This window comes from Saimiri boliviensis, chromosome 11, assembly GCF_048565385.1.
Source record: "Saimiri boliviensis isolate mSaiBol1 chromosome 11, mSaiBol1.pri, whole genome shotgun sequence".
In the NCBI taxonomy this organism is placed as follows: Eukaryota; Metazoa; Chordata; class Mammalia; order Primates; family Cebidae; genus Saimiri; species Saimiri boliviensis.
The window spans coordinates 102,296,764-102,323,989 of NC_133459.1; the positions used below are offsets into that span (position 1 = coordinate 102,296,764).

A 27,226-nucleotide genomic window follows, 5' to 3' on the forward strand; every position below is an offset into this window, starting at 1 on the left:
AAAGTGCTGGGATTACAGGCATGAGCCACTGTGCCCAGCAGGGTTTGTGTTCTTAATTATCGCCCTATATTGTCCCCAGGTTAACTCCCTTTCTAGGCCTTTTTTTTTTTTTTTTTTTTTTTTTTTTTGAGATGGAGTCTCGCTCTGTCACTCAGGCTGGAGTACAGTGGCTCGATCTTGGCTTGCTGCAACCTCTACCTCCCAGGTTCAAGCAATTCTCCTGTCTCAGCCTCCGGAGTAGCTGGGACTATAGGCATAAGCCACCATATTCGGCTTTTTTTTTTTTTTGTATTTTTAGTAGAGACAAGAGTTTCACCATGTTGGCCAGGTGGGTCTCAAACTCCTGAGCTCAGGTGATCTGCCCTTCTCGGCCTCCCAAAGTGCTGGGATTACAGGCGTGAGCCACCGTGCCCACCTGCCTTTCTAGCTTATTGAATGGAGCTTTGGCAAACGCAAAACTTGGAACTAGACCAGATGCGGTAGCTCACATCTGTGACCCCAGCACTTTGGGAAGCCAAGGTGGGAGAATCACTTGAGCCTAGGAAGTCAAGACCAGCCTGATCAACATAGTGAGACCCCTGTCTCTATTAAATTTAAAAAGCATATATACTTATAAATATATATCATATATATACAAAACCAAAACTTAGGACAAGAAGTAAGTTGCAAAGCACATACTTGGCTTCATTATGAGTAGGTGCTTCCTTTTCCATTGGGAAAAACAAAAAACAACCCGAGCAGTGTAGTTAGGAGGCAGAGTCACTTAGCACCATTCAATTCCCACCAGCCTCTCCACTCAGCCCTCCCTGCTTCTTGAATTCTGCCCCAGAAAACTCATCCCTGTCTAGAACTCAGCCCTGAGGGGCGGGGCTGGAAGCCCGCCTGCCCTGCGGAGCCTCTCCCGCCACGGAAGTCCTTTCCGTCCTGGTGAAAAGGACGCTTTCCAGCCCACCCATGTCTTCCTTGGAAATGCCGGGCCATGGGCTCTGTGTTCTGTTCATGACCTGCCATTTGGGAGTGATGTCGTGGACACAGGTCAAGGAACAGGCTTATCAGCCAGTGGGTCTGAGTCCCCCTGACCTGGTGGGGCCTTCTGGGCCCTGCCAGCTCTTTTGCCTTCCAGAGACCAGGCCTTCCTGCCTGTGGGAGGAGAGGGTGCCACACAGAAGCAGGCAGTGACAGTGCTGTACCCGCACAGAACTAGTTTATTCAGTAGTATGGGGCATGAAAAAACAACAACAAAACGCTACCATATTTACAGCAACAACCAAACTGTACAATCGGATGGTTAGTATCAAGTTAGCATCCAGCATCTTTGTATTTTTTTAAGTCAAGTCATCAGTAGTAAAAACCAGTTAAATTTTTAACCCTTTGCAGGAATTGCTGAGGGGAGAGGGCAGGGGGAGAATCCAGGGCAGAAAAGCCAGAGCCCGGCCTCACAAATGAGAAACAGGAGCCTCTCTTTCCTGCCCACAGCCTCTTTCTAGCGACCTGCTCCAGAAGGAAAGTCAGTGACAAGTCTGGAATACATGCTTGGAGTAAATGGTGACTCAGATGAAAAGCAGTCAGCAAAACGGAGGAGAGGGGTGAGGTGGGGAGATGACGGCCTGGGGCAAGGGGAAGGGCTGCTGGGATCACCCAGCCTGTGATGGCCACATCAGACCCCCGGGACTGGACACGAACCGATCCCAACACAAAAAGAAAATAAATAAAACAAATATATTAACTCTCTCTTCACAGGGAGCTGGGGTGGAGTCGAGGAGAAAGAGAAACAGGACGTGGTCCTTTGAAGAAGAGAGCCAATTCCAAGAAGGGGTTAAAAATAGAACATGTCTCAGAGGCCACAGCAGGTCAGACAAAGTAGTGTTTGTCTGATTTTGGGGGGTGGGGGTGGGTGAGTGGACACCAGAACCCAGACTTGAAACCTGCGCGTGAGCACCCTCAGGGCGGCGGAGCCAGCGAGGTGTTCACTCTTCATCCCGCCCCCACCCACACCACAGCAAAGAAGCGCAACTTAACACGTGACTGGCCTGCCCCAGGTGCGGGGCGGGCAGGAAAAATGAAGCACTTTTGGGTCAGCAACTGAGCAAACACCTGGGCTGCCGCGCACGGCCAGAGTCCAGGAAAAGGAGAGGGGCTGGGGCGGCCTGACCCCCGCCTGGGGGCACAGGCTCCCCTCAAAATGTGTTCATGCAGCATTTGGGGGTCCGGGGGCGCTGAGTCCTTCTGCCCCCTCGCCAGACAGGGCTTTTCCAGTTCCTGGGAGAGGCGGCACAGGCAGGGCAAGGCGTGCCCTTTGCCCTGGCCCCTCGCCACTCTGAGGCCTGCCCGGGTGCAGCCCGAAGGGTGTGACACCCTGGGTGCATGTGGCTTTGTCCTTTCCTTTTGGTGATGGCGAATGAGGGGCAGGCCCCCCAAGAGTCCCTCTCCTTCCAGAGGCACAGCAGATGGGAAACTGAGGAGAGGCCGGGAAGCATCCTGGGAGGTCCTATCCTCTTTGGGAAGGGAAAGGGGAGTCAAATTCCAGCGTATAAAAAAAATGAATCCCTGAAGTCATGAAGAGTGGAGATCCTTTTTAAAATTCTTTTTTTCCTCTTTTCTGAAAAACTTTGTCTTGGAGATGTTGGCCCCAGGGGTCCAAAGTGCAGTGAGGGAAATGGTGGGGGGGGAGTTGGCACTAGATGGCCTTAGGTGGGGTGGGTACCCCTCCTGGCAAGGCCCAGGCTCCTCAGATGGACGTTTCGTCGCTGCTGCGGGCAGGCGATGGGGAGCGGGGCAGGATAAAGCACAAGACAGGAGCAGGGCATGAGTGCGGCTGGGGAAGGGAAGGGAGCCTCGGGCGTAGGAACCACGGCCCAGGGTTAATGCAGGAAGTTAAAGAAGAGAAATCTGGAGAGGCAGGAAAGGAAAGTGGCAGAAAAGGCAGACAGAGGGTTAGTTAGAACAGAGGAGAGAGTGAAAGGTTTCACCAGACGAAGGAAACAGGAAAGCATCCCCAGCTCCCCATCCTCCCGCACTCTGCCCTAGGCTGAGCCCTGCAGAGCCCGAGGGGTGGCCCACCCCACAAGGCACCATGGTTTGTGGGCACGGCATAGTAAGGGAGCTGGGCCAGCTCTGCCCATTTGTCCTCTGAATGCCAACCAGAGTCGCCCAGTGAGGCCTGGAGGCAGCTCTGGGCCCAGCAGGGGCCTCGGTGGGGCTGCACCGCATCCCACCCACCCGGCCACACTCACTCGGAGCCTGACGAGTCCTCATCCACTGTGCCTGCCTTGATGCTCATAGCGATGGGCATGACCCCATTCAGCTGCTCCTGGAGGCTCTGCCGGGGCGGTGGGCGGGGAGGGGGGCCACCCCGGCTGCCCTCACTGGCAGAGGAGCCCCGGGAAGACCCTGTGCACTGCTCCAGCGGGAGCCGCAGGAGGCTGCTCTTCTCGCTGATGGTGGGCAGACATTTCTTCTTAAGGATGCCTGCGGGCCGGGGCAGGGCCGTGAGGTGCAGCCACAGGGGAATGTGAGGAGTGAGGCTGCTGACGGCGGGGAGCGTGGCAGCTGGGGGTGCCCCACTCACCTTTGTGAGGCTGGGCGGAAGAGCCTGGAAGGGGGCCTAGGGACCCCTCTCGAGACAGGGCATCTCCATTCTCCCGCAGCCGCTCCTCAGGGGCTCCGTTGCCACTACTCTCCTTTGCTGTGGTCCCAAAGTCTCCTGGCCAGGGGGCCTTCCCAGCCCCTGGTCCCCCATCTGGTAGGGAAAGGAAGTAGATGAGGCCCACAGAGGGGAGACAGCCAGGAGGCCACCACCCCAATCTTGCTTCAAAAGAACCTCAGGCCCACTTCCTCCCACTGGCCCCAAAGGCCACAGCCCCATGCTGGCCCACCCTTGGGAGTACTGTGCAGAGGCAATCTCTCGGCTCCCGGCCCCAGCAGGCTGTCCCAGCCCTGCTCTCCAGGGAAGGCGGCCTCTTCTTCCTCCTCCTCTTCTTCCTCACTGTCTGATGAGTGGGTAGAGGCATAAGAGCCACTCTGGTCATCTTCTAAGGACAGGTCACTATCGGAGTCTGTGTCAGGATCTAGGAGGACGGGGAGAGATCACAGCCAGTCCAGCCACCTCCACCTCCCTTCAGTAAAAGCCAGCCAGCTGCCCTGGTGGGCAGCCAGAGCCTTCAGTCCTCACCATGCTGCTGGTCTTGACCTTCCAGGAACAGGCTGCCTGGATCCCCCAGGCCAGGGGGCCCTTGGCCAGGGTTCAGTGTGGACTCCTCCCTAGGAAGACAAGACAATGCCGCAAGGGTCAGTCTGGCCCCTTGCCCAGGGTCCCAGTCTCTCCTCTCTCCTGGAATCCTGGTTCCTGCTTTGGGTCCCTTACAGCTTCTAATCCAAGCTGGCCCCCATGTCAACCACGGTACGTGCACTGCAACTCTCAATGGCTGGCTGGCCTGGGTCCTGCATGCATGGGTCCCTCCTCCCCTCCTCCACCCTCCCATCTCCTGGGATTCACCTCAGCAAGAAGGGGATGTAGCTGGGCTGACTCTTGCCTGAGCGGCTGGCGCTGTGCAGAGAGCCGGCCGAGTCTCCGTAGGGCTGGTACAGCCGTCCATCTGCATAGGGGCTGGGGCAGTTGTAGGACTAGGCGGGGAAAAGAGAGGTCAGTAAGCGGGGGAGTGGAATGGGGGGGCCCCAGCCCGGGAAGTAGGAGGGTGGAGGGAGCTTAGCCTAAGTTTCATGCTCAGGGCTGAAAGAGGGGGGCCTACTTCTCTGCTGCCCCCATATTGAGGCCTGGCAGTGGTCATAGTTCTAATACAGCTGTGCCACCCCTGCACACCCCCAGGGACCCCAGACTCACTATATAATGGCTCTGTAAAAGATGGGACCAGAAACTGTCTCCTGAGAGCATCTTGGAAAACAGAAAATTTACTAACGTTCACGAGAGATTCTTAGGGGCAAGGTACTCATTACCTGATCCATCTCCCTCAAGTCAAAATCCTACACACCCTTTCCAGCATCTCCTCCCCACGCCAAACCCACCATTTCACCTCCCCGTCCACCTTTCAGAGAGGGATGGAGAAAAGGGAAAGGGGAGCGGGGCCAAAAGTGCAGCTTGCGGGGCCTCCCACCTCCTCCTCCCTTCGCCACCCGCCGAGGACCCCTGGCTCCCTCACCGAGGTCAGGGTGGACTTGGTGGTCAGAGCAGGGTCAGGGCTGGGCTTGCGGCTGCACGCAAGCTTCAGTGCTTTCCGGACCTCCTTGCTGAGCACCACGTAGGAGAGGAAGATGAAGGGGCCCTGGCAGGCAAGAGGCGGCAACGTCTGTGCGTATTCCGACCCCCACAGCCCAGGTGCCTCCCCTCTCCACAGGCTGGGCCAGGTACCTGGATGCAATTGCAGGCAGCAAAGAGGTAGTGGAAGAGGAGGGTGTCGCTGTTGACAGAGAGCAGTGCCAGCAGCCACGTGGCACTCAGCAGCAAGAGGACGGCGAAAGAGGGCTGCAGCCCCGAGCTGGGTGAGGGACAGGCCGTGAGTCCGGCCATGAGGCTCCCATGCTGGTGCCCACCCAGAGCCCAGGCACCCCAACCCAATACTCACACAGGACCTTTCTTCTCAAAGCCCTGCCGCTGGGCAGCACAGGAGGCCCGGGCCGCCAGGATGTACAGGAAAACACTCATCTAGGCAGGGGTAGAGGGTGGTCTACAGAGGTCCTCAGTGGGGACAGACGGCTTCCACCCAGCCCACAGATCCCCAGAGCCTCAACTGTTCCTAAAGGGAGTCCTGAGGACAGCAAAGGAAGGTCGCGGGTGACACCCAACCCATCTGCTAGCACTCACCGAGACGGCAAAGGCCACTGGGCCAGCAAAGCTCCAGATGAGTGTGTCATAGATGGAGAGCCAGCAGAAGTCAGGGTTCCCATAGCCCTCGGGGTCCAGGCCCACGGCCAGCCCTGGAGCATGGAAACAGATGGCAGGAGGCGAAGGGCGGTGAGGGGCCTGGGAAGTAGGGCTGCAGACAGGTGGGCTCACAGGGCCAGGGATGAAGCCTGGAAAAGGGTTCTGCCCACTGTCAGTCCTTGCCGTCCTCCCCAGGATAGGGGAGCGACCCCTGGGTGGCGGCCTCAGAGTCTGGGTTAAACTAGAGGGACACCTGTGAATAAGCTGGCCTGAGGCATGTAGCTGGGGCCTCAGGGCCTGTATGTGGGTGGGGAGAACATGGAACGAAGGTGGACCTGGGGCCTAGGGATGTGGACCCCAAGGCCGGGAATGGGTGGGGGTACCTGTGATGAAGGCGGGCACGCCCCAGCCCAGCATGTAGTAGAAGCGCATGGGGCCTGCGTTGACGTCGCGCACCTCAGTGAGCGCCCGGTACAGGTGCAAGGCCTCCAGAAGAGCCCAGGAAAAGGTGCAGAGGTACAGGAAGTGCAGCAGGATGGCGATGACTGTGCAGGCAAACTGAGGGACCAGGCCAGGCCGGGTCAGTGACCGGGGCCCACCCAGAGCACGAGCTCTGCTTCGGGTCAGGCCGGGAGGAGGGCCTGGGTATTGGGAACTGCTTCGGGGGAAGTCTGGGCCAAAGGCAGGTGCCTGTAGGATGCTGGGGGATCCCCGGGGAGCTGGAGAAGAGGAAACCTTGGGCCAGGCACTGCGCTAGGCACCTTATCAGAGCTCACGGTCCAGGAGCAGGGATTGCCAGTGGGGGCTGGGGAGGGCGCCTGAGAAGGTAGGGACAGTCTCTGGGCAGTAGGAGCATCTTACAGGGAGGTCGGCCTGATTGATTCCCAGGAGGAAGACCAGCTGCGCCAGGCCCAGGGCAGCTGTCAGGTTCCGCCGGATGCCGTGTTGGTTGGAGCGCAGGACACGCAGGAGAGTGAGGAAGAAGAAGGTGAGCAGAAGGGCGGCCAAGGTGATACCTAGAGCCACATATGTCAGTGTCTTCAGTGGCAGGATCTCCCCATTCTGCAGAGTGGGTGGCAGGGGGCCAGGGAATTAGGAAGGACAGGGCCTGAGCACCCAGCCCTGTGCCCTGGGTGCCCACCCACAGGTCTGCAGCTGCCCCTGTGGGCCCGACCTCCCGCCGGGACACGTCCATGAGCACGGCGAAGCTTGTCATGTGGTTGCACTGGCAGCTGACATGGCTCTCATTGCGGAAGACGACTTCACAGCCTCTGGCCGACCAGCCACCTGTGCCACTGACCCTGTGTGAGGAAGGCAGGGTCAGGGAGACAAGGAGGGTGGGGCATCCAGGGGCCTGGGCTTTTGGCCCAAGGCCTTGGGGATGAGGGCAGCACAGGCTCACAGGATCGAATGGTTCCAGAAGACACAGATGGGTTTGGTCCGCTCCTCTGTCTCCAGCAGGCGGAACTGCACCGTCACAGGCTTGTCCAGGGCCCGGGGCAGAAGCTCCTCATCGTCATGAACGCTGATGCTCACCACGGGCGTGTTGATGATCGGGCGTTTGGGGACCCTGATGTGGGGCGGGCAGGTGCACAGTCACCACAGCAGTCACATGACTGGGGGGACACCCCCGACCCCCTCCTGCCTCAGCACTCACCGCCCGACCCACACCCCAACCCACCCCTGTCCCCTGGTCGCTGACCTCAGGCTGCGCTTGTCGGGGTCATAGTTATGGGGCAGTAGCCCGGCCAGGGTGCGGTAGATGATGACGCTGGCCACAGCCTCACCCTGGCTCAACTCCGGATGCCGTCGCTGCCGCCGTGCCAGCTCCTCCGACTCCTGGGCCTCTCCAGGGCCTGCGGGCCTGACCACGGGGGGCGTCTCTGAGAAGGGACACTGTCACACTTAGCTGGGCCCTGCCCTCGGTGGAGTCTCCACAGACACCAGGATCCAGCTCCCAACCCAATCTGTGGTCACCACTGACCTCTGAAGACAGACTCAGGCAGAATGACCGTTGTCTCAAGGTCCGGGGGTCGCTCCCCACGCAGTGCCTCGTAGCGGGGCAGCTTGGCCCCGGCGAAGTTCCCCTTGTCCAAGCGCACTACGGAGATGACTAGGGAAGCGGATGGTCACAGATCGGACCTGGGAGGCAGGCGGGCCCCCAGCATGGCTGCGGTCGGGGGGGACTCCCTCCATGCACCCCTCCCCAACCCAGGCACCAGCCTCACCAATGTTGGGTGTGACGATGGTGAAGGGGCTTAGGTAGGTGTGCCGCATGTTCTGGGCCAGGGCGCTGGCGTACGCCTCATAGTGCTGGAGCAGCCAGGCGGTGCCACCCTCCGTCTGCTGGATCAGCTCCCAGTGCCGCTTGTTGGCTGCGTCCAGGAGGGCGCTGCCCACCCGCAGCAGATTCTGGGGTGGGCAGGGTCACAGCGGGTGTGCTCATGGCCCACACCTGACATCCACCAGGGAGCCCCGGCCTGTGCCTGGGCCAGTCCCCGCTCTCCACCAGGCCCCTCCCTCTGAGCTCGCCGTTGCCTCCCCCGGAAACGCTCCTGGATCGCACTGCCCACTCAGGTCACCGGATGCTCTGCCCCTAAGCCCTCCTCCTCATTCTCTACATAACAGCTTCGCAGCCCTGTGCCTGGACCCACACAGATGTCCTGAGATACTGCTTCCTCCCAGCCTGTGGTACCACAGACTGGCCTCCGCTCTGGGTCAGACGCACACAATATAATGAGAAGGGCTGGGAAGAGGGCTGGGCCAGGGCTCACAGGATTTCATGGAGGCCTCTTGCCAGCAGCCAGCTAGCTCCCCATAGGTGGGTGGGAGGTCCCCTCTGGCCCCCAGGTTGCCAGGAGCAGGCTCGCTTACCATGACCCCATCTAACCAGCCAGCCCTGCATCCTCTAGCCCCACCTCAGTGAAGTGCACATCCTGCGTGGCGGACAGCCCGAAGCCTCGCTGGGTGCTCTCGTGAGCCAGAAGTCGCGTGGCCAGCTGGTAGGCCACCTTGACGTCGCTGCCAAAGTAGCCAGCAGTGTGCTGCGTGGCATTGCGCAGAAGCAGGGCCAGCCGCTGGGAGCGCCCCGAATCCAGGCCTGACTCATTCCGCTGCAGCCGCTCAGCCTAGATGGGAGGGAGCAGAGGGGCAGGAGTGAGGGCAGAACTCTGGAGCAAAAGAATCTCAGGAGAGGGGAAAGATGGCCTCTCTAGCTGGGAGCCTAGGAACACAGGGGCTGGAATTCCAGAATCTCCTTTCTCAAAGATGGGAGTGGGGGCAAGTGAGACTCAGGACAAAGGAGAGGGAAAAGATGGCGATGAGAGGGTTCACTTACGAAGCCCTTGAGCTCTGAGAAGGTGACGGACGTGCAGTTGAAGAGGTTTGGGGGGAGCCACCCCCTGTGCTCGTCACAGTGGCGCACAGCAGTCCCTGGGGGAAGGAAGCCAAGAGGGCTGCCTCAGGGAGACACACAGGAAGCCCCTGAGAATGGCTGAGAGGTTCTGCTGGAGGCCAGCACCTCATGGGCCAGGGACAATGACAAGCGAACAAGGGCCCTGGCGAAACAGGAAGACAGGTACATAGAACACCAGGGCCAAAAAACCTCCGCAAGATCGGTCCACACGGGGGCTCTGGGGGAACAGGGCATACAACCTCATTGAGCTCCCATCTGTCTCCAGCCACCACTTTGTGCTCTCGGCCACGTCCTGCCTATGAACCTGCTCAACGCCAGTCCAGGACCAGTGCCAGCCCCCATCCTGGGCTGGGTCTCCTGGATCAGCGGCCAACACCCCTACTCCCCAGACTGTCTGCCTTTGTGGTGGCGTAACTCCAGGACTCGGTGGTGAGCAGACGACAGGAACCCTGCATGATTCATCTTGGAATCTCTAGCACAGCCCTATGCTGAGCACAGTGCAGGTTTTTCAGCATTTTTGTTAAGAGTCCAAGATGTGGCCAGGTGCAGTGGCTCACACCTGTAATCCCAGCACTTTGGAAGGCTGAGGCGGGCCGATCGTGAGGTCAGGAGTTTGGGACCAGCCTGGCTAACATAGTGAAACCGTTTCTACTAAAAATACAAAAAAAAAAAAAAAAAAAAATGCTGGGTGTGGTGGTGGGTGCCTGTAATCCTAGCTACTCAGAAGGCTGAGGCAGGAAAATTGCTTGAACCTGGGAGGCAGAGGTTGCAGTGAGCCAAGATTGTGCCACTGCACGCCAGCCCAAGTGACAGTGTGAGACTTTGTTTGAAAATTTTTTTAAAAAGTCCAAGATGTAGGCACGCCTGGGCAACATTGGGGAGGGGACAGTGAGCCAAGGAAGATGGGAAATGAAATCCCAGGACCTGGAGGCCAGAAAGTGGGGTCCCCAGATCTTCAGCCAGGAGCTTCCTGCCCTCATCCCACTGCTGGCAAAGACCATGTCCTCAATATCACACTGGGGCCTCCAACACCTACCAAAGGAGCCTTTGGGGCAGGGAGCAGCAGCGGGCAGCCCGAAGCGGGTACGGGGCCACCAGATCCCAGCCTCAATCGCCCGTGGGCAGCTGTCGTAATTCACTGCAGAGGAGAGCACACGGTCACCCAGGACAGCCCTCCCTCTGCAGTCCTGCCCCCGGCACCCCAGCCCTCCCTTGGCCTCCCCAGCCCTCCCTCGCCCATGAGCAGCTGCTGTAATTCACTGCGGGGAAGAGCATATGGTCACCCAGGAGCAGCTCTCCTTCTGCTGTCCTGCCCCGGCACCCCAGCCCTCCCTCGGCCTCCTCAGGTCTGCAACCAGCCCCTTCCTGGCTTCCCTGGGGTGCAGGTGCCTGGCACACTGTGAGGAGGGCTGCCCACCCATCCTGGGAGTCCCACCTTCACAGCCATTGGTGGTGACCTCAGCAAAAGGGTTGTCACAGCGGTCACACTGACGCCCGATGACGCCTGGCTTGCATGGACACTGGCCGTCCTCAGGGTCACAGACTCGAGACAAAGAGCCTGTGGGGTAGCAGTCACACAAGAGGCAGGTGGGGCTGCCCAGGGGCCGGTAGTGGTTCTCCTGAGAAAAGAGGGAGGAAAGGCATCACTGGCCGGGCTCTCTTCCCAGGATGCCCAGCTGTGGCCCCTCTGGAGAGGGTCCCAACCTCAGGTCCCCTCAGGAGTAGTATTCAAAATAATTAACACAGGCAGTGCTTGGAGTTGAGCCCATTGGCAAGATGTCATACAATCAGAATAGGCTGCAAACCACCACCACACCAGGCCCAGAGCTCACGGGTTACACGTCGGCCCAGGGTCCCCTGTGTCTCTGACACATAAAGGTTTAAGCAGCCAACAACCCTGCCCTTGAGAGCAAAGGCACGTGGTGCTCAGCTCTGCAGGAAGACCCATCTCTATAGCCTCCCCTCGAGGGGCCCAGAGATGTGGACAGAGGCCCAAGTGGCCTCAGTGGAGGCTCGCTTGGGGCTGTCACCTTGCAGTGGCACTCGCCGCTGGTCTTGTTGCAATCTGGGTCAAAGCCTTTGCTGACGTCACAGCTGCATGGGCCACACGTGGGATGTCCCCACCAGCCACGGGGACAAGGCTGGTCAATCCTGCAGAGAGGGACCCAGGCAGGCATGAGCTCCCCCTGCCACTCCCACCCAACCTAGGTGAGCCCCGTGTGGTCCTTCTGACCCTGGCTGCGGGTCAGCCAGGCTTTCAGGGCTCTGAGGGATACACCAGAGACGAGGAGCAGACACTGTGACCTGCTGCCCCATGCCCTGGTCCACTTACCTGGTCTCACAGTATGGCCCAAGGTAATTTGGGGGACACTCGCAGGTATAGCCATGGGGGGCACTGGGCTTGCGGGTACACACGGACTGGTGCTCACACGGGTTCAGGTCACACACATTAGTACAGTTGTCACCATAGTAACCTGGCACCAGAAGGACCAGAGAGGCTCATTCCCCACCCTCCCCTGGCACCACCTTCCATCACACCCACCTTCATCTGTTTCTTCCCACTCTGAGCATCCTATTGGCTGGCTATGGCTTTGTTGTGTAAGTGACTAAGGCTCAGAGGGGCAATGTGATGCCCCAGGTCACACAGCAGCCAGCATGTGGCCCCAGGCACCCGATAACCTGCCCACTGCCTTGGAACCTTAGCACACCTGGATCACAGCTGCAGGAGAAGCTGTCCCAGTCGTTGCTGCAATAGCTGTTGGCAGGACACGGGTTTGAGTCACAGGGGTCAGGGAGGCTGCAGCCTTGCTCCACGTTGATGCTCTCCCCATGGCTGGGGTCCAGGCTGTTAACCCCCTCCGGTGTGTCGCTCACCCGCACACCCTGGGAGGGACAGAAGCAGCGTTGCCCTCAGTGGAGTGGGGCTGCAGGTAGTGGGGGTGTGGGGCAGGGAGGGCAGGGCAGGACACTTACCTGCAAACAGCCCCGAAAGCCACGGGCCACACCACCGGCTGGCCCAGGTACTCCGCCCACTGTTATGTTGCTCAGGTGCAGACCATGCAGCCGGGGGCCCAGGTTGCCCTCTGCTCTCTGCTGCCCATAGTCGAAGGACAGAATGGCATGGCCGGGTCCCCCACTGGCTCCCAGTGCCAGCTGTGCATGGTGCCAGTCACCGTCATTGGCCCGGCCTGGCTCCAGACGGAGAGAGGAGGCCTGGAGCCCTGTGCCCTCCACGCTCAGCACCACATGGCCCTCCCACAGCTGACACCAGGAGGAAAGAAAGCAGGGTCAGCAGACGGCCGTAATCACTCTTCTCCAGCCCACCGTTCCCCTTTCTGGACCACCAAACCCATCCTGCTGCCTGGCTGAGACCGTTGAGAGGAAAGCGTATTTATTTCCGTCAGGCCCAATAGGTGGCAGTACTGACCCAACGAATCCAGCGGCCTCTGTATATCCCCACCCCTGCCCAGGACCTGCCCAGCCATTTCTGTCCAGCCCCCAGAGGCTAGCAGGGCCTTATAGCCAGGCCAGGGCCGGCCCGCCCCTCCCTGCATCACCTGTAGGGTGATGGTGCTGCGCCCCCTGGTGACGGCCTGCAGCAGGACACCGTCGGCCTGGCGCGTGCGGAACATGAGGCTGAGGTGCCAGGGCTGGGAGATGGGCAGTGAGAGGCCATGCCAGGCCACCAGGCTGCTGCCCAGGAAGTGCTGTGGATTGGCCATTTCTGGAGAGGCAGAAAAAGGCAGCCTGTGATGGGCGGAGCCACGGAGGGCCCTGGGGGTGTGATGGTTAGCGGTGGTGGTGACTGTATGGAGGCAGCACCCACTGCCCTCATCAGCCCCGCCCTCCAGAGTGCGTACCTGCCCTGGGCCCGCCCCACGCTGTGCCCAAGCCTGCCTCTGACTGGCCCCTTTGTCTCCATTGCTGCCCTCTCAGGGCTCTGCCTAGACACGCTTTTCCACCCACAGCCGGGCTCACCAGAGCCCTACCCAGTTCCTGCCCCCACCCTGCCAGTTCCCAGACTGTTGATGGCACCCAGGCCTCGGCCTCTGCCAGCCAGCCCTCCTACCCTGAGCGCAGCTCTTGCCCCCGAAGCCCAGGGGGCACTCGCAGCTGAATGCATCCCACTGGTTCACACAGGTGCCCCCATTGTGGCAAGTGTTGCTGTCACACACGTTCTTCTTGGCAGGGCAGCCTGGAATGGAAAGAAGGTGGCTCAGTGGTCCCGAACTGAGGACCTCGAGAGGAAGCCTGTGGGGTTCTCAAGAGGAAGCTTTTGAGAATGGGGCTCTCAAGAGGAAGCCTGTGGCAGTGGCTAGAGAGTCCTCTGAGACCCTCCATTCCAGCATCCTCACACCAGGCATGGCCCCTCCTCTCTGCACTGGGATCCCAGCCTGGCTCCACCCTGGGCCCCCATACCAGGCACAGTGCCATTGTTGGCAATGAAGTCAGCCATGTCTATGTGCCGGCTGTCCACCTGTAGGTTCCGCATGCAGCCCACGAAGTGCCGCATTCGGACTGGGAAGCTCTCAGGCAGGTCAGGCACCCCACCTAGCAGCAGAGGACCCGTCAGATCCAGAGACCTGGGGGAGCAAAGACAGTGGCAGCAAAAGGGAGGGCTGGGAGCTTCCGGTCCTCCACTCACCCTGTCGCCAGGCGGGAGACAGGAAGGGCCTAGCATGTGTCCAAGGGGCCCTGCAGCGCAGCGCTCAGGAAAGGGGTCACCCCCACCTGGAACTGCTCTTGAACACCTCGCCCCTCCCCAGACTGCCCCACAGGGTCTTGCTCTGATTTCCCCATCTTGACCCCTATCTCCAGGGCTGAACAGGGGCTAAGGGAGGTAAAGGGAGGGAGCCCCCAAAAGCCCACCCTCTCCACCTTCCCTCCCTGCGTGGCCCTGCCCTTGCTTCACCCCATCCCTGGCCCTTTCCCCTGCTCACTTCTTGCTGCCACCCTGGGTGCCCTGGGCAGCACAGGAGTAGTTGCCCAGCACAGATCCAAAGCGCAGGGCCACCCCTGTGTCACAGCCATCCACGGTCACCACGGCCACCTTCTGCTCAGATGGGCCCTGCGGGAGCCCTGTCTGACCCAACAGTGGCTGTGGACAAAAAGAGCAGAGAAGGGAGACACTGGGCACGGGGCCCACTAGGTTCACGGCCAGCACACACCGGGCACCTCTGCGCACCCACACACCCAGACACATGCACACACATGCATATACACACATGTGTGTTCAAGTGGTTTATGCATGTAACTACTCTCCTCAGTGTCTGAGTCTGCACCCGCCTAGTGGAACAGGGAGCATGGAGCTCCCTGAGGAGCTGGGGTGGGAATGCCCAGCAAGGTGGCACCTTCCCAGCCACTCCCTTCCTCTCAGCCAGAAATGCCCTGACCAGCCCACCCAAGCCTGGAGGCAGTGCCACTCAGGGCTGGGTAAGCACCTGAGCCAAAAATAGAACCCCCCCACCCTCTGTGCCCTACCTTATTGTAGTATTTCAGCTGCACCGTGTGCCACTGGCCGTCACTGACTCCTCCAGGTATGAATGGGGACACGGTGGTGGTTGACTCCCCTGGGGAAGGGACTAGGTGAGTTCGGATGCTAGATGAGCACTGGGAATGGTGGCGTTGGGGGTGCCAATGGCTGAGGCTGGGCCCAGCTTTGGCTGAGAGAGTATGTGGCGTGGGGTCAAGGGCTGGGAGACTTGGGGCCTCTGGAAGATGGGCACGGCTGGGGGACAACTGCAATCACCTGCAGAGAAGGTGAGCTGGACCTGCTCCTGAATCACCTCAAGGGCCACGAAGTCATGCTTCTCGTTGAAACGCCCATTGTACAACAGCAACCCGTCGCGCTCTTTTGTGGCAAACCTGAACAGGAGTCGGGGATGGGGGCAGGGAATGGGGCACCCACCTGGATGCCAGCACCCCAGCCACCTAACCAGCACAGGGGAAGGAGATCTGTGGGCAGAACCACAGGCAACTCTAAGAGCAGACCTGGCTCTGCCGGCAGCCTGCTCCACGCTCTTTGGCTGCCTGACCTCTCACTTCACTCACAGAATAGGAGGCTCCTCAGACGCCCACCAGGCCCGATCCCCACCCTCCAGCGCCCAGCCACTCACGAGAGGGCCAGGGTGAAGTGGAAACGCTGGCGCAGGCCACGAAAGGTGATGAAGGAACGGGCGGGGAAGCTGCGCGTGGTCACCTGGCAATAGGGCTTCTCGAAGTCTCCAGATGGGCAATCGCACTTGAAACCGCCCACCAGCAGATTGACACAGGTGCCCCCATTCTTGCAGACACCTGGGGTGCAACGGCCTGAGCGAGCACTCACCTCACAGTGCTCACCTGGACAAGAGGAAAGGCAGGTGAGTACCCAGGACCTGAGGACGGGAGGGGAACTGAGACCCCCGAACCCAGTGATAGCTCCCATGGCCTCCCATGACCCTCGTCATACTCCCCAAACTTCCCAGGCATCCCCACTTCCTCTTGGTGCCATCTTCTCTGGGACCTACAGTCCCCAGCCCTTCCTGGGCACCCTGTTTGGTTCACTGAGCCACTCCCACCACAGCTCCACACGTGGCCCCCGTGCAAGGTCCTCGGAGTTCCCAGCCCCTTCCCTACACCTATTTAGGTTTCATAAGCACAGGCCTGCTGGGGCCCCTAGTTGCAAGGCCAGGATCCTGGGGGCCTTTGATGTCACCCCACCAAGCACGCCTGGGGTGTCCTGGCCCCCAAGAGGGTAAATGCATGAGCCTGCAGGACGGCGAGAGGGCTGGGAGCCACCCTCCTCCCTCCTCCCTCCCTCCTTCCTCCCTCCCTCCTCCCTCCCTTCACCCTCCTTCCTCCCTCCATCCCTCCCACTGGTGCTTTTGTCCCTCTTCCGCACTGAGATCAGTTTTCCTCCCTGGGGATGGGACCAGGCTTCCACTTAGATGTGTCTGGGTTATGGGGGAGTAGGAAAGAGAAGCTGGGGAGTCCCCAGGAATGGGACAGAGGACTCCCACCTTGAGCCCTGGGGTCCAGACTGAGGGCCTCTCTGCATGTGGGAGATGCTGAGAGTGGGAAACTGAGCCCTGGGAGCAGACAAGGATTCAACAATGCAGCTGAAAACTCCAACATCAGATGGGAACCACCCCTTTCTCTCCCTCCCCATTCCCAGATTCTAGAGATAGGTTCTCAGCTCCTGTGCCTAGTGACTGGCCCTTGTTTCCATGGAAACTTGTTCGCCTACTCTAAACCCCCCCAACCCCCCCACCATCCTCCTGGACAAAGACTCCTCTCCCCTCCCCCAAGCCCGCCCCTCCCCTTCCCCCCACCCCTAGCAGCGGCATAGAGAGAAGTCAAGTCTGGCAAGTTCTGGGCAGGAAGACGCAGCAGGGAAGGGAGTGGGGCCTGCCTATGGCCACTGGCAGAGCCAGTGGGCATGGCCCTGGAGGACAGGGAGCAGGGCTTCGGCACCTAGGAAGGAAGGCCCACGGGAAGAGGAGCAAGGCGTGTCCTGAGAAGCAGCAGGAGCCTGAAGGGAGGGGTCAGGAGCACAGAGCAGAGACAGTGAGCATCCCAGGGAGGAGGGTGTGTAGACTTCTGCTGACAGGCCAACAGGGAAGCCGTCTAGCCAGGACCCTCTTTTACCCGCACCTGGGCAGAGGTGGAGCCATCCTGCCCGGCCCACCCAGATGTAGTGATCTTCTGGAGCACCCCATCTCAGAACCCAAGCCCCTCTAGTTCCCTCAGCCCTTCTAAGTCTTCCCCTTAATGCCTGGGGAGACAAGTATTTGCTGTAGCTCAGAAAGGGAACTGGCTTAGTGGTGGGGAGGCCAGGTTCTAGCCCCAGCCTCACCTCGAAACCAGCTGTGACTTGAGACCAGGAGCAAATCACCCAATCTCAGTGTTCCCTTAAATCAAAGCCAACACCTTCCATGCACCAGCTCTTTCCAAGTATCTAATTACATTAATCCTCACAACTAACTTATGACCTAAGTACATTCATTACCTCCATTTCAAATTACTTAGGGCCAGAGAGGTTAAGTAACTTGTTCAAGGTCACACAGCTACTAATAGTGGCAAAGCTGAGACCTGAAGCCAGGCCGACTGGCTCTGGACACAGCTCTGCCCGCAGTGACTCTGCCTGTGCGTCCTGTATACAGCAGGGAGAAGCACACCTTGCACTGCCTTCCTCAGTGGGCTGCGGTCAGGGAGTAGGTGGGATTTATGATCGCCCAGTGTCACTGCACCTCACTGGGGAAGGGAATGAGTCAGCCTTCTGGGGCTGCCCCATGGGTCCCCTCCCTTGGCTTACCCGTGTAGCCATCACGACAGAGGCAGGTGTAGCCGCCCTCACGGCTGCGGCAGCGCCCGTGGGGGCCACAGGGCCGCGAGTAGCAGAGGTCCACCTCGGTCTCGCAGTAGTCACCCGTGAAGCCGGGCGGGCAGCGGCAGCGCAGCCCCCCGACGGGGTGGATGGGCCGGAAGAGCACGGAGGAGGAGGCGATGAAGGGCGCGGAGGAGTCGAAGCGAAGCACCGACACGCAGCGCATGTAGTTCTCGCAGGGCTCCCGCAGGCAGATGTTGTCGTCGAAGGGCAGCACGCGCTGCGCCGAGATGGCCGTCAGCAGGCTGCGGTTGAGGTACAGGCGCTCCTGCAGGTCCTCGGAGGGCACAAAGGGCGGCCCGCCCCCGGGCCCTGGAGGCTGGCCCACCGACAGGCTCACGTTGAGGATGTGGCTGCCGGGGGCGTCCGTGTCTCGCTGCACGTTGAAGACCACCACGTGGTCTGGTGGTGTGGCCAGCGTGGCGGCCACCGCCTGGATGAAGAGGCCCAGCAGTGGTGACAGGAAGCGCTCGGGTGACATGTCCTCCAGGCGCAGCGTGATGCTGTGGGTGAGCATCTCATCCGTGATGATGGTCACACGCAGGGCGCACTGGGCCGTCACGCTGTGCACGCCATCTGTGGAGAGGGACACCGGGTCAGGACTCAGCCTGGGGTGGGGGGCCAAGTCACAGACCCGTGCAGGTGCGTGGGGAAGGCCCTGCACAGGAGCCGGGGCTGAAAGTCAGCCTGCATATTTCTGCATCACCCTCCAGGAAAGGCTCTCCTCTCCAACTGGCATAAGGGTGCTGAGCCAGGTATGTCACCTGTGGGCCGGTCACTCCTTCAGGGATCACGGGGTGAAATTTGCAGAAGTTCTCTTTGCATCCTTTCCCAAAACCTTCCGTGGTGGATGCAGGGCACACCTCTTGATGTTCGTGCACCTTTCACTGCCCAAGCCACGCTCCTACTCCCTTCCACCAGCTTCTGCACTGCCTCGCGCAGGGACCCTACGTTGTCTTTTTCATACTTTTCTACAGGGTCCAGAGTATCCCGAGATCCACAAAAATCATCCCCCTGCCCCCTCAGCCTCTACACCTCAACACCACAATAATCACAACCACGGCTGTGTTCCAGACTCCCCCACTGCAGCGGAGAGTAGGGGGGTAAACTGGGTCAGTGGGCCACCTTGTTCCCCTCCCACTGAGCCCTGTGGCTGCTTGGGCTCAGACTTGCTATCCCCATGGCAACACCCAACACAAAGCATTCCCGCCCAACTCCCTGGGCTGCTGTGGGTAGCCTGGGGAGCCTCACCCCAGTAAATACAGCTGAGCCGCGTTAACCAGTGACAACATCACCCACTGCCCCATGCCGGCGACAGGGTGAGTGGGGGTGGGGGACCGGAGGGTCAGAGATAGAAGGGCCTGGGCAGCTCTCCACTCCGAGACCCCAGAGCCCCACTGGGCCAGTCACTTCTCTGGCCCTAGGGCCTCTAGCTACTCATGCCCACTTGGCTATCACATTACATCCAAATGCCTGCCATACCTCCAGGCAACACACTCACTTCTAAACAGCTAAGTACTAACACATACTTGCTGGTGTCTCACTCCACCCACACACCCTAAGCCCAGAAATACCACACACACCTGAATGCACATACACATGGGAATGGATTTTTATTTAGCTCAAAAATGAAAGCTGAGGGCTTGGAGGAGGAAATGGCTTTGCACGGCTGTAAGGGAGATAGTCTTTTTATTTATTTATTTATTTTTTATTAAAAGATGGGGTTTCACCATGTTGGTCTGGCTGGTCTTGAACTCCCAACCTCAGGTGATCCACCCGCCTTAGCCTCCAAAGTGCTTGGATTACAGGAGTGAGCCACCATGCCCGGCCTAGTCTTTTTATTTTTTTGAGATACGCTCTCACTCTGTCGCCTATGCTGGAGTGCAGTGGCATGATCATAGCTCACTGTGGCCTCCAACTCCTGGGCTCAGCCTCCCAAATAGCTGAGACCACAGGTGCTTACAACTATGCCCAGCTAATTTTTGTTTGTGTGTAGAGATGAGGTCTTGCTTTGTTGTGCGGGCTGGTCTCAAATCCCTGGCCTCAAGTTATCCTCCATCTCAGCCTTCTAGGACACTAGGATTACAGGCATGAGCTACCACGTTACCCATATTTTCATTTATTACAATGCCTTACACATAGTAGGTGTTCAGTAAACACCAAAACGTGGATGACAATCTATTCAGTCTTCATAAAGAAAAAATGGTCTTTAAAACATAGCAGGAGGCGGGGCGCAGTGGCTCACACCCGTAATCCCAGCACTTTGGGAGGCTGAGATGGGCAGATCACGAGATCAGGAGTTCGAGACCAGCCTGACCAACACGGTGAAACCCCGTTTTTACTGAAAATACAACAATTAGCCGGGCGTGGTGGTGGGCACCTGTAACCCGAGCTACTCAGGAGACTAAGGCAGAAGAATCGCTTGAACCCGGGAGGTGGAGGTTGCAGTGAGCCGAGATCATCCCATTGTACTCCAGCCTGGGTGATAGAGAGTCCATCTCAAAAACAAAAACAAAAACAAAAAAAAGCAGGTGGAGCCCAGCTAGATATAAAAAGTGAATGCTTACCCTAGCAGTAATGGGGCAGGAACCCATGTTCCTGGGGTGGGGTGGGAGTAGGCGAGGGGCATGGGAACAGATTCCTCATCTGTGTTGTACCTACTTGCGGGGGCGGACTGTGACAGCCGTGGCTCAGCTGAAGCCAGGAAGGCTGAAGGCAGACCCTCATCTCAGCCGTGTCCCCAGCCCACTGCCCACCTACCCTCCAGCCGCTTCCCTTGCTTCTTCTCAGCTGCTCTCACCAGCAAGCCTGCTTGTCATCACCCACTTCCGTTCCTCCCGCTCTCATCTCAAAGCTGCTGCACAGGCTGTTCCTTCCCACCCAGACACCAGCCCACAGTCCTCCGACTCTTCTAACCTGCCCTGATCTCACCTGCTCCAGGAAGTCTGCCCAGATTTATGGCATGAGGCTCTACTTCCCTTTCTGTTTCAGACTTCCCCAAACTCAGCTGGCACAGGGCTCTTGTGTACCTGGCGCATCTGCCTAATGATTCCTTGACGGGATATTTCCTCCAGGCGGAAAGCAGCCCGAGACTCCACACACAGTGCCCATAACTGATCAAGAGAGGACAGGAGGCAGCCAAGGCCACGGAGGGGCAGAAACTTTGCCACTCCTCAGCCCTGGGAACAAACTCCTCCCTGTGCTCCCCACCACCATCGTCTTAGGCTCCGCCTAGGCCCCCTCCCAGCATGCCTCTGTTGCTTCCCATCTGGTCCACCGTCTGCGGCCACCTGCCCCCTCTGCTATTGTCCCCTGTCCCCAACAGTCAACCCATTGCTCTCTCCTTTCTATGTCACCCTCCCCTGCCTCGGTCCAGGTCACCCCTCAGGTGCAAAGGCAGACTGGGAACGGGGGTGGGGGGTGCACTGCCTGAGCTGTCTTCCTGGACTGAAAAGAAAGAGCTGGGATGGCCTCTGACCCCAGGAAATGCCACCTGTGCCTCCAGCTTAGCTAGACACACCTGGAAACGCACCAGGTCCTGGTCAGCCTCCCAGCTTCTCTTCCCCTGGCAGATGTGCCAGTGGAGGCTGGAGGCCAGGAGGGCTCTGCTATTCTGGGAGCTGCCCAGACCACGGACAGGAGCTGCTGTGTGTCTGAGCAGAGGAAGAAAGAGGTGAGGGGAACAGACTCCAGGAAGCCATCCAGTGTAGGCTGAGCCACAGGGAAGAGAGGGGAGACAGAAACACGGAGATCAAATAGGAGGAGACAAAGTCCCAGGAGAACAGCCCGCAATGGGCGAGAGCAGAGAGCCGCAGAGCAGGGAGAGGGTGTGGGAGAGAGGCAGTGCTGCAGGCCCCGCATGGGCAGGGGCGGGAAAGAAAGGAGAGACAAAGAACAAGAGGAGGAAAACAAAGGGGCAGTGGGAGTCGAACCCCCTCACCCCGGCCTCCCTGAACTTTGGGGTTGCCGTGGTGACTGCCTCCAAGGGTCAGGGCCGGGGAGAAGGCGGGGCCAGCACTGCCGGGCCAGGAGGGGTCGTCTGAGTGTCGCCCCTGCCCTCTCTTCTAGACAAGGGAACCAAGGTCTGGGGCTCTGCCCAGGTCGGAGACTGAAGGCTGGGTGGGGGCGTGTCTCTGCCCCCATCACTCAGTGTCTGGCCACGCTCAAGAAGGGCAGGCTGGGTGTGGAAACCAGAGGCAGAGGCCCTCCTTCCCACTGTCTCGAGTGCCCAGGCACATATCAGGACACAGGAGCTCCAGCCTCCAACTTCCTCCCCTGGAGGAGAAACTGAAGCCTCAGGAGCCTCAGAACCTCAGCCACAGCCCCTGAAAAGCCCCTGCTTCCTGGTTCCTGTGACCACCTTGAGGGTTGGGGCAGGGAGGCATCTGTCCAGCAGGGACCCTGAGTGAGGCCACACCCTGACTCTTGCATGCCCCTCCCTCTCCTTCGGGCCAGACTTCCTGGGGTGGGAGTAGGGGCCTGCCAGCCTCTTCTTTTTCTCCCTTCCCAGAGGGGCCTGAAGGCTGCCGAAAGGGGGCGTGACCCGACCCACCCCTGGGGTGTAGCTAACAGCAGCTCCTCAAGAGGGTCTCAGTCGTTCCCAGGCTTGGGGGAGGTACCCAGCAACTTGGCTATGGTTCTCTCCCAGCTGCTACCTCTGGCTCCCCACAGCTGATAAAAAAAGACAGAATACTGTCACCAACCCCCTGCAACTCTCCTCCCCCAGCCCTGCTGTCCAGGGAGTCTGTAGGCTGAGCGCTTGGCCAAGCAGCAGGAATGCCCCGGCCTAGGTTCCCGCCAGGCTCCCACGCCCTGGAACTCTGTTCTCTCCTCAGATCAGGTACCTTGGGGTCTCTGCTCTCAAAGCCCATCAGTCCCCTGGCCTGACCTGCTCCCTACACCCCATTCCCGGAGGCCGCGCTGGTCACAGCCAGCAGCAAAGGAAGGCCTGGCACCCTAAGAACGGCCCGTGGGGTGGTAAGGGGACCCAGGAGGCCTCAGTCTGCCCCCCAGCTTCATTGCAGCCCCTCCTCCAAGCCAGACCCGAATCAAGGACTCTGAAAGTGGGGTCTGTTTGGACAGACAATGAGCTGTGGCCTCACTTCCTGCGGGAGCTCTGAAGGGGGAGCCAGGCCAGGCTCCTTCCGCCTGGAGGGAAAAGAATGCACTAGACAAAGTCCGTGTCAGCCGATTCTGCAGCTCAGCCAGGAGTCAGAAGGGGCCAGAAGAGGACTGCAGGGTCCTGACCCCTGGGTGGCGGCAGCCCTGTGCGCCCATGGCCCTCAGCTCTGTATGAGACTGCAGGAATATCTCGATAGGGATGAGGGGGCCCTGGCCTCATCTCGTCTCTTGGGCCACAGTCCTCTCTACCCTTCCCCCAGCTCTCCTGGTCCCCCAGGCTTCCACGCGCCTTTTTTCACAATTCTTGGCAGCCATAGCTGGGGCAGCCTCACAACACTTCCCCGACCACGTCACAGGCTGGTAGACGGTGGGGGCAGCCAACCGAAGCAGCCCAGCCCAGCTCCGGCGGAAGGCGGGGCCTGCACCAGCTGCCAGGATTCCTGGGGCTTCTTCCCAAGCTGGCTCTTGCCCCCTCCCTCTCTCTGCCAGGCACCAGGCAGGGACATGGGTCCATAGCTGCTTCCTGGATCATGCCCTACCTCCAGTGGCTGCCCAGACCCTCCCCACAAGCTACCCCTAGTGCCACCTGGGCCCTTCCTTACCTGACACCAGCACACTCATGATGGCCTCCAAAGGCCGGTTGTTGTCCAGTGCACGGCTCAGCCTCAGCTCACCCGTAGAGGCATTGAGCAGGACCAGGCTGAGTTCATTTCCCCGCTCAAAGCTGTAAGTCAGGCTATCTGAGATGTCAGGATCATGGGCAGGTACTCGGCCAATGGCACCCCCAGGGAAGCTGCTTGAGCGGTTGGTGACATAGTTGTTGAAAAGGATCTCAAAGTTGCCCAGCACTGGTGGGTTGTCATTGCGGTCAAGGAGGCGGACGTGGACTGTAGCCCGGCTCACCAGAGGAGCTGACGTGGCCTGGATGACCAGGACATACTCAGGCCGGTCCTCGTAGTCTAAGTCTACCAGGGCTGTCAGCTCTCCAGAGAAGATGTCCAGCTGGAAGACCTCAGGGATGTTGCCCTCCACAATCTGGTACATGATCTGGGCATTAGTGCCTTCATCGGGGTCAGTGGCTGTGACGCGGGCCACGGCTAGCCCAATGGGGCTGTTCTCTTCCACAAACACATCGAACTCATCCTGCTCAAAGACAGGGGGATTGTCATTCACATCCAACACAGTGACTGTCACTTCCATGGGTGTGCGGGCTGGAGGCATCCCCTTGTCCACTGCATATGCCCGCAAGACATACTGGGCCACATTCTCCCGATCCAGCCTCCGTAGTGTTCGCACGATGCCTGACGTGGACTCAACAATAAAGTCACCATCTCCATCATCACCTCCTTGGAAGGTGTAAAATACCCTGCCATTAAGGCCAGAATCACGATCAGTGGCTGAAATCTGCAGGACACTGGTGAAGGGTGGCACATCCTCATAGACACTGCCCTGGTAGGAGTCACGCAGGAACTGAGGAGCATTGTCATTCACATCGTTCACCAGGATCTCCAGGTAGGTGGTGTCAGACTTCTGGGGAATGCCATTGTCCCGAGCGGTAATGGCCAGGGTGTAAGATACTTGGTCTTCGTAGTCCAGCTCAGCCTGGGTTGTGACAGCCCCTGTGTCTGCGTCAATGCGGAACTGGGGGATGCTGTCCTCCATGAAGTAGGTGATGCGGGCATTCTCACCTGTGTCCTCGTCTGTGGCACTGATCAGCACCACCGTGGTGCCTGCGGGCCGGTCCTCATTAACATTCACTGTATAGTGGGAGCTCTGAAACACGGGGCGGTGGGTGTTGGCGTCGGTGACATTCACCACAATCTGTGCTGTGTCCTGCCTCGTGCCATCGGAGGCAGTAACAGCCAACACATACTGCCGCTCAAGTTTGTAGTCCAGTGGAAGGGCAAGGGATACCAGCCCACCACCACTTTGGCTGGTGATGGAGAAGCGGTTTCGGGTATTGCCACTGGTGATCTGGTAGGTGATGACACTATGGGCATCACGGTCCACAGCTGACACCGTCACCACGCTGGTGCCCACAGCTGCATCCTCATTGAGCCGCACTGTGTACTCTGGTTGGGTAAAGGTTGGATTATTGTCATTGACATCCAGGACAGTCACGCTGACACTGGCTGAGGCAGTGAGCGCTGGAGTGCCATGGTCTCGGGCTTCTACCCCAAAGCTGTAGAAATCAACTTCCTCCCGGTCCAGTTCAGCAGCCACAGAGATCCAGCCTGTGCCGTTGTTGATGGTGAAAGGGAAGTCGTGTCCCACCCCAGCAAGGTGGTATTCCAGGCGGGCATTGTCACCAGCATCAGCATCGATAGCCTGGACGTGGAGAACCAGGTAGCCTAAGGGGACGCTCTCCAGGACAGTAGCTTGGAATGGGGTGCTAACGAAGATGGGGGCATTGTCGTTGATATCCAGGACCTGCACTGTCACCAAGCCAGAGACATTAGAGAGTGGGGGACGGCCACCATCCTGTGCTCGCACCCGTAGGGTGTACTCCTTGGTCGTCTCATAGTCAAGAGGGCTCACCACATCCAGAGCTCCAGTCTGGGCATCCAGATAAAACTGTCCCCGAGCGTTGCCACTCATGATGCTATAGTGCACCAGGGCATTGCTGCCCTTGTCTCGATCTGAGGCTGTGACCCGGAGTACTGGGGCCCCGGGAGTCACATCCTCCCTCACCTGGACCACATAGCGCTTCTCACTAAACTGGGGGGCATTGTCATTGTCATCCTCCACAGAAAGGAAAACAGCGGCTGTGGTACTCCGAGGACCCGGGTCCCGACCCTGGTCACTTGCCTCCACCGTCAGCTGGTAAGATTCCACCTCTTCCCGATCCACAGGGCCACGGGTTCGGATCACCCCAGAGCGAGGGTCGATCTCAAAGACTTCAGAGGGGCTTCCCCCAGGCCCCTCCAGCAGGCGGTACAGAATATTGGCATTGGGAGGGGCATCCCCATCCGTGGCCCTGACAGTGAGCACCTCATAGCCAACCTCCAGGTTCTCCCTGAGGCTCTCCTTATACTCCTGCTGCTCGAACACAGGGTCATGATCATTGGTGTCAGTAACCAAGATGGTGAGTGTGGCTAGGGCACTTCGTCGGGGCATGCCGTGGTCCTGTGCTGTGACCCTGAAGACGTGGGTGCTCTTGGTCTCACGATCCAGCTCCTCGGCTGTGGTTACTGCACCAGTGATTGGGTCCAGGGAGAAGAACTGGTTGGAGCGGCTATCAAAGAGGGCATCCATGGTGTACTCAAGTCGACCTGCCTCACCCTCATCTGGGTCGATGGCCCGCAGGGATGCAACAGGGGTGCCTGCTGGCTGGTTCTCTGGCACTGTGGCCTGGTAGCTGGGGGGCTGGAACTGGGGAGCTGTATTTACATTCCTTTTCCGACGCCCACCCATGGACTCTTCTGGGGACCCTTCCCCTGCCATAAGCCCTGCGGCCTGTGCCAGCTTGCAGGACTGGCATCTGAGCCGTGGGGCCTTTAAGCACGGGTGCTCCTGGGGCAGCGTGAGCTTGCCTTGTGGGGAAAGGTGGCCTCCAATGCCCAGGAGGCGACAGCTCCAGGGGCAGTCTTCAGGGGCTGGTGGCAGGGGAATATGGGCCCCGGATTCTGGACACCAAACCCTCAGGCCATCGTGGTGGGGTACCAGGTGGCCAGTCAGCTCAGTGCCCGCATCCCTGCAGCGGCTGGTGTAGAGCCAGAGGTTCGACGCTGAGCCTGGACAGAGCCAGCCCATGGGGGCGCAGGCCCCCGAGGAGCCGCGACCCCTGGACCCCAAGGAACGACAGGGCCCCACTTGGTCTCCCAATAGCGGCGGCAGTGGCAGCAGCAGCAGCAACAGCAGCAGCGGCGGCGGCGGCGTTGGGAGGGGGACGCCGGTGGCCGGGCTCCGCATCTCTCCCCGCTCCCGGCCGGCCGGGTCAACGGCGGCAGCGGCTCCTCCTCCGGCTCCTGCCGGCCCCGCCGGGCCTCATGCCCGGGCCTGGGCGCCAGTCCCCGGGGGCCCCCCTCGCGCCCCGCGGGGCCTGCGCCTGGATGGCTCGGAGGGGCCCCGCGCCGCGCCCTCCGACGCCCCCGGGCTCCCACCGCCCCCGGAGCCGGACCCGCTCCCGGGTCACCCTGAGCACCGCGGGCCGCCGCCGCGCCTCCACCTGCGCGCCGGGCACTCACCACCTGCGCCCGCGGGCCCCGCGGCGCCCCTGGCCTTGCCGGGTTCCGGAGCCGGGGTGCCCCCTCCGCCCCGCTGGGATCGCCCACCTGCGCCCGCGTCGCCGCGCGCCCCGACCCCGGCCCGGCCCCGGCCGCCCCGGACGGTCCCGCGCCGCCCGCTCGCGCCCCGCGTCGCCGCCGCGGCTGCTGCCTGTCGCCGCGGCCCCGGGCCCAGCCCCGCGCTCCCTCCCTCGCCTCCCCGGCGGGCGGCCGAGCTCTGC

The 27,226-nt window shown here is 60.0% G+C and overlaps 1 protein-coding gene across 3 annotated transcripts; it reads right to left on the reverse strand.

The window, feature by feature from the left end:
- Window positions 1–1,187: 1,187 nt before the first annotated feature.
- CELSR2 (cadherin EGF LAG seven-pass G-type receptor 2) lies at window positions 1,188–27,226 on the reverse strand. Of its 3 annotated transcripts, none has more exons than XM_039460869.2 (34): window positions 23,382–27,226; window positions 17,587–18,234; window positions 15,410–15,632; window positions 15,043–15,158; window positions 14,775–14,863; window positions 14,234–14,391; window positions 13,713–13,876; window positions 13,363–13,488; window positions 12,851–13,017; window positions 12,267–12,554; window positions 12,002–12,176; window positions 11,626–11,767; window positions 11,324–11,444; window positions 10,729–10,912; window positions 10,330–10,431; window positions 9,216–9,310; window positions 8,797–9,006; window positions 8,107–8,290; window positions 7,863–7,991; window positions 7,581–7,761; window positions 7,281–7,448; window positions 7,053–7,179; window positions 6,740–6,940; window positions 6,262–6,436; window positions 5,819–5,931; window positions 5,580–5,659; window positions 5,366–5,492; window positions 5,157–5,279; window positions 4,496–4,623; window positions 4,172–4,260; window positions 3,876–4,067; window positions 3,569–3,739; window positions 3,234–3,468; window positions 1,188–2,889 (listed from the first exon to the last, which is right to left on the reverse strand). In XM_039460869.2, exons 1-34 carry the CDS (start codon window positions 26,689–26,691, stop codon window positions 2,862–2,864), a joined length of 8,769 nt encoding a protein of 2,922 aa, XP_039316803.1. In that variant the 5' UTR covers window positions 26,692–27,226; the 3' UTR covers window positions 1,188–2,861. The 3 variants fall into 3 exon arrangements, with proteins under 3 accessions (XP_039316803.1, XP_010342290.2, XP_010342289.2); XM_010343988.3 differs by having other exon boundaries at window positions 1,188–2,495; window positions 23,382–27,200; XM_010343987.3 differs by having other exon boundaries at window positions 1,188–2,750; window positions 23,382–27,200.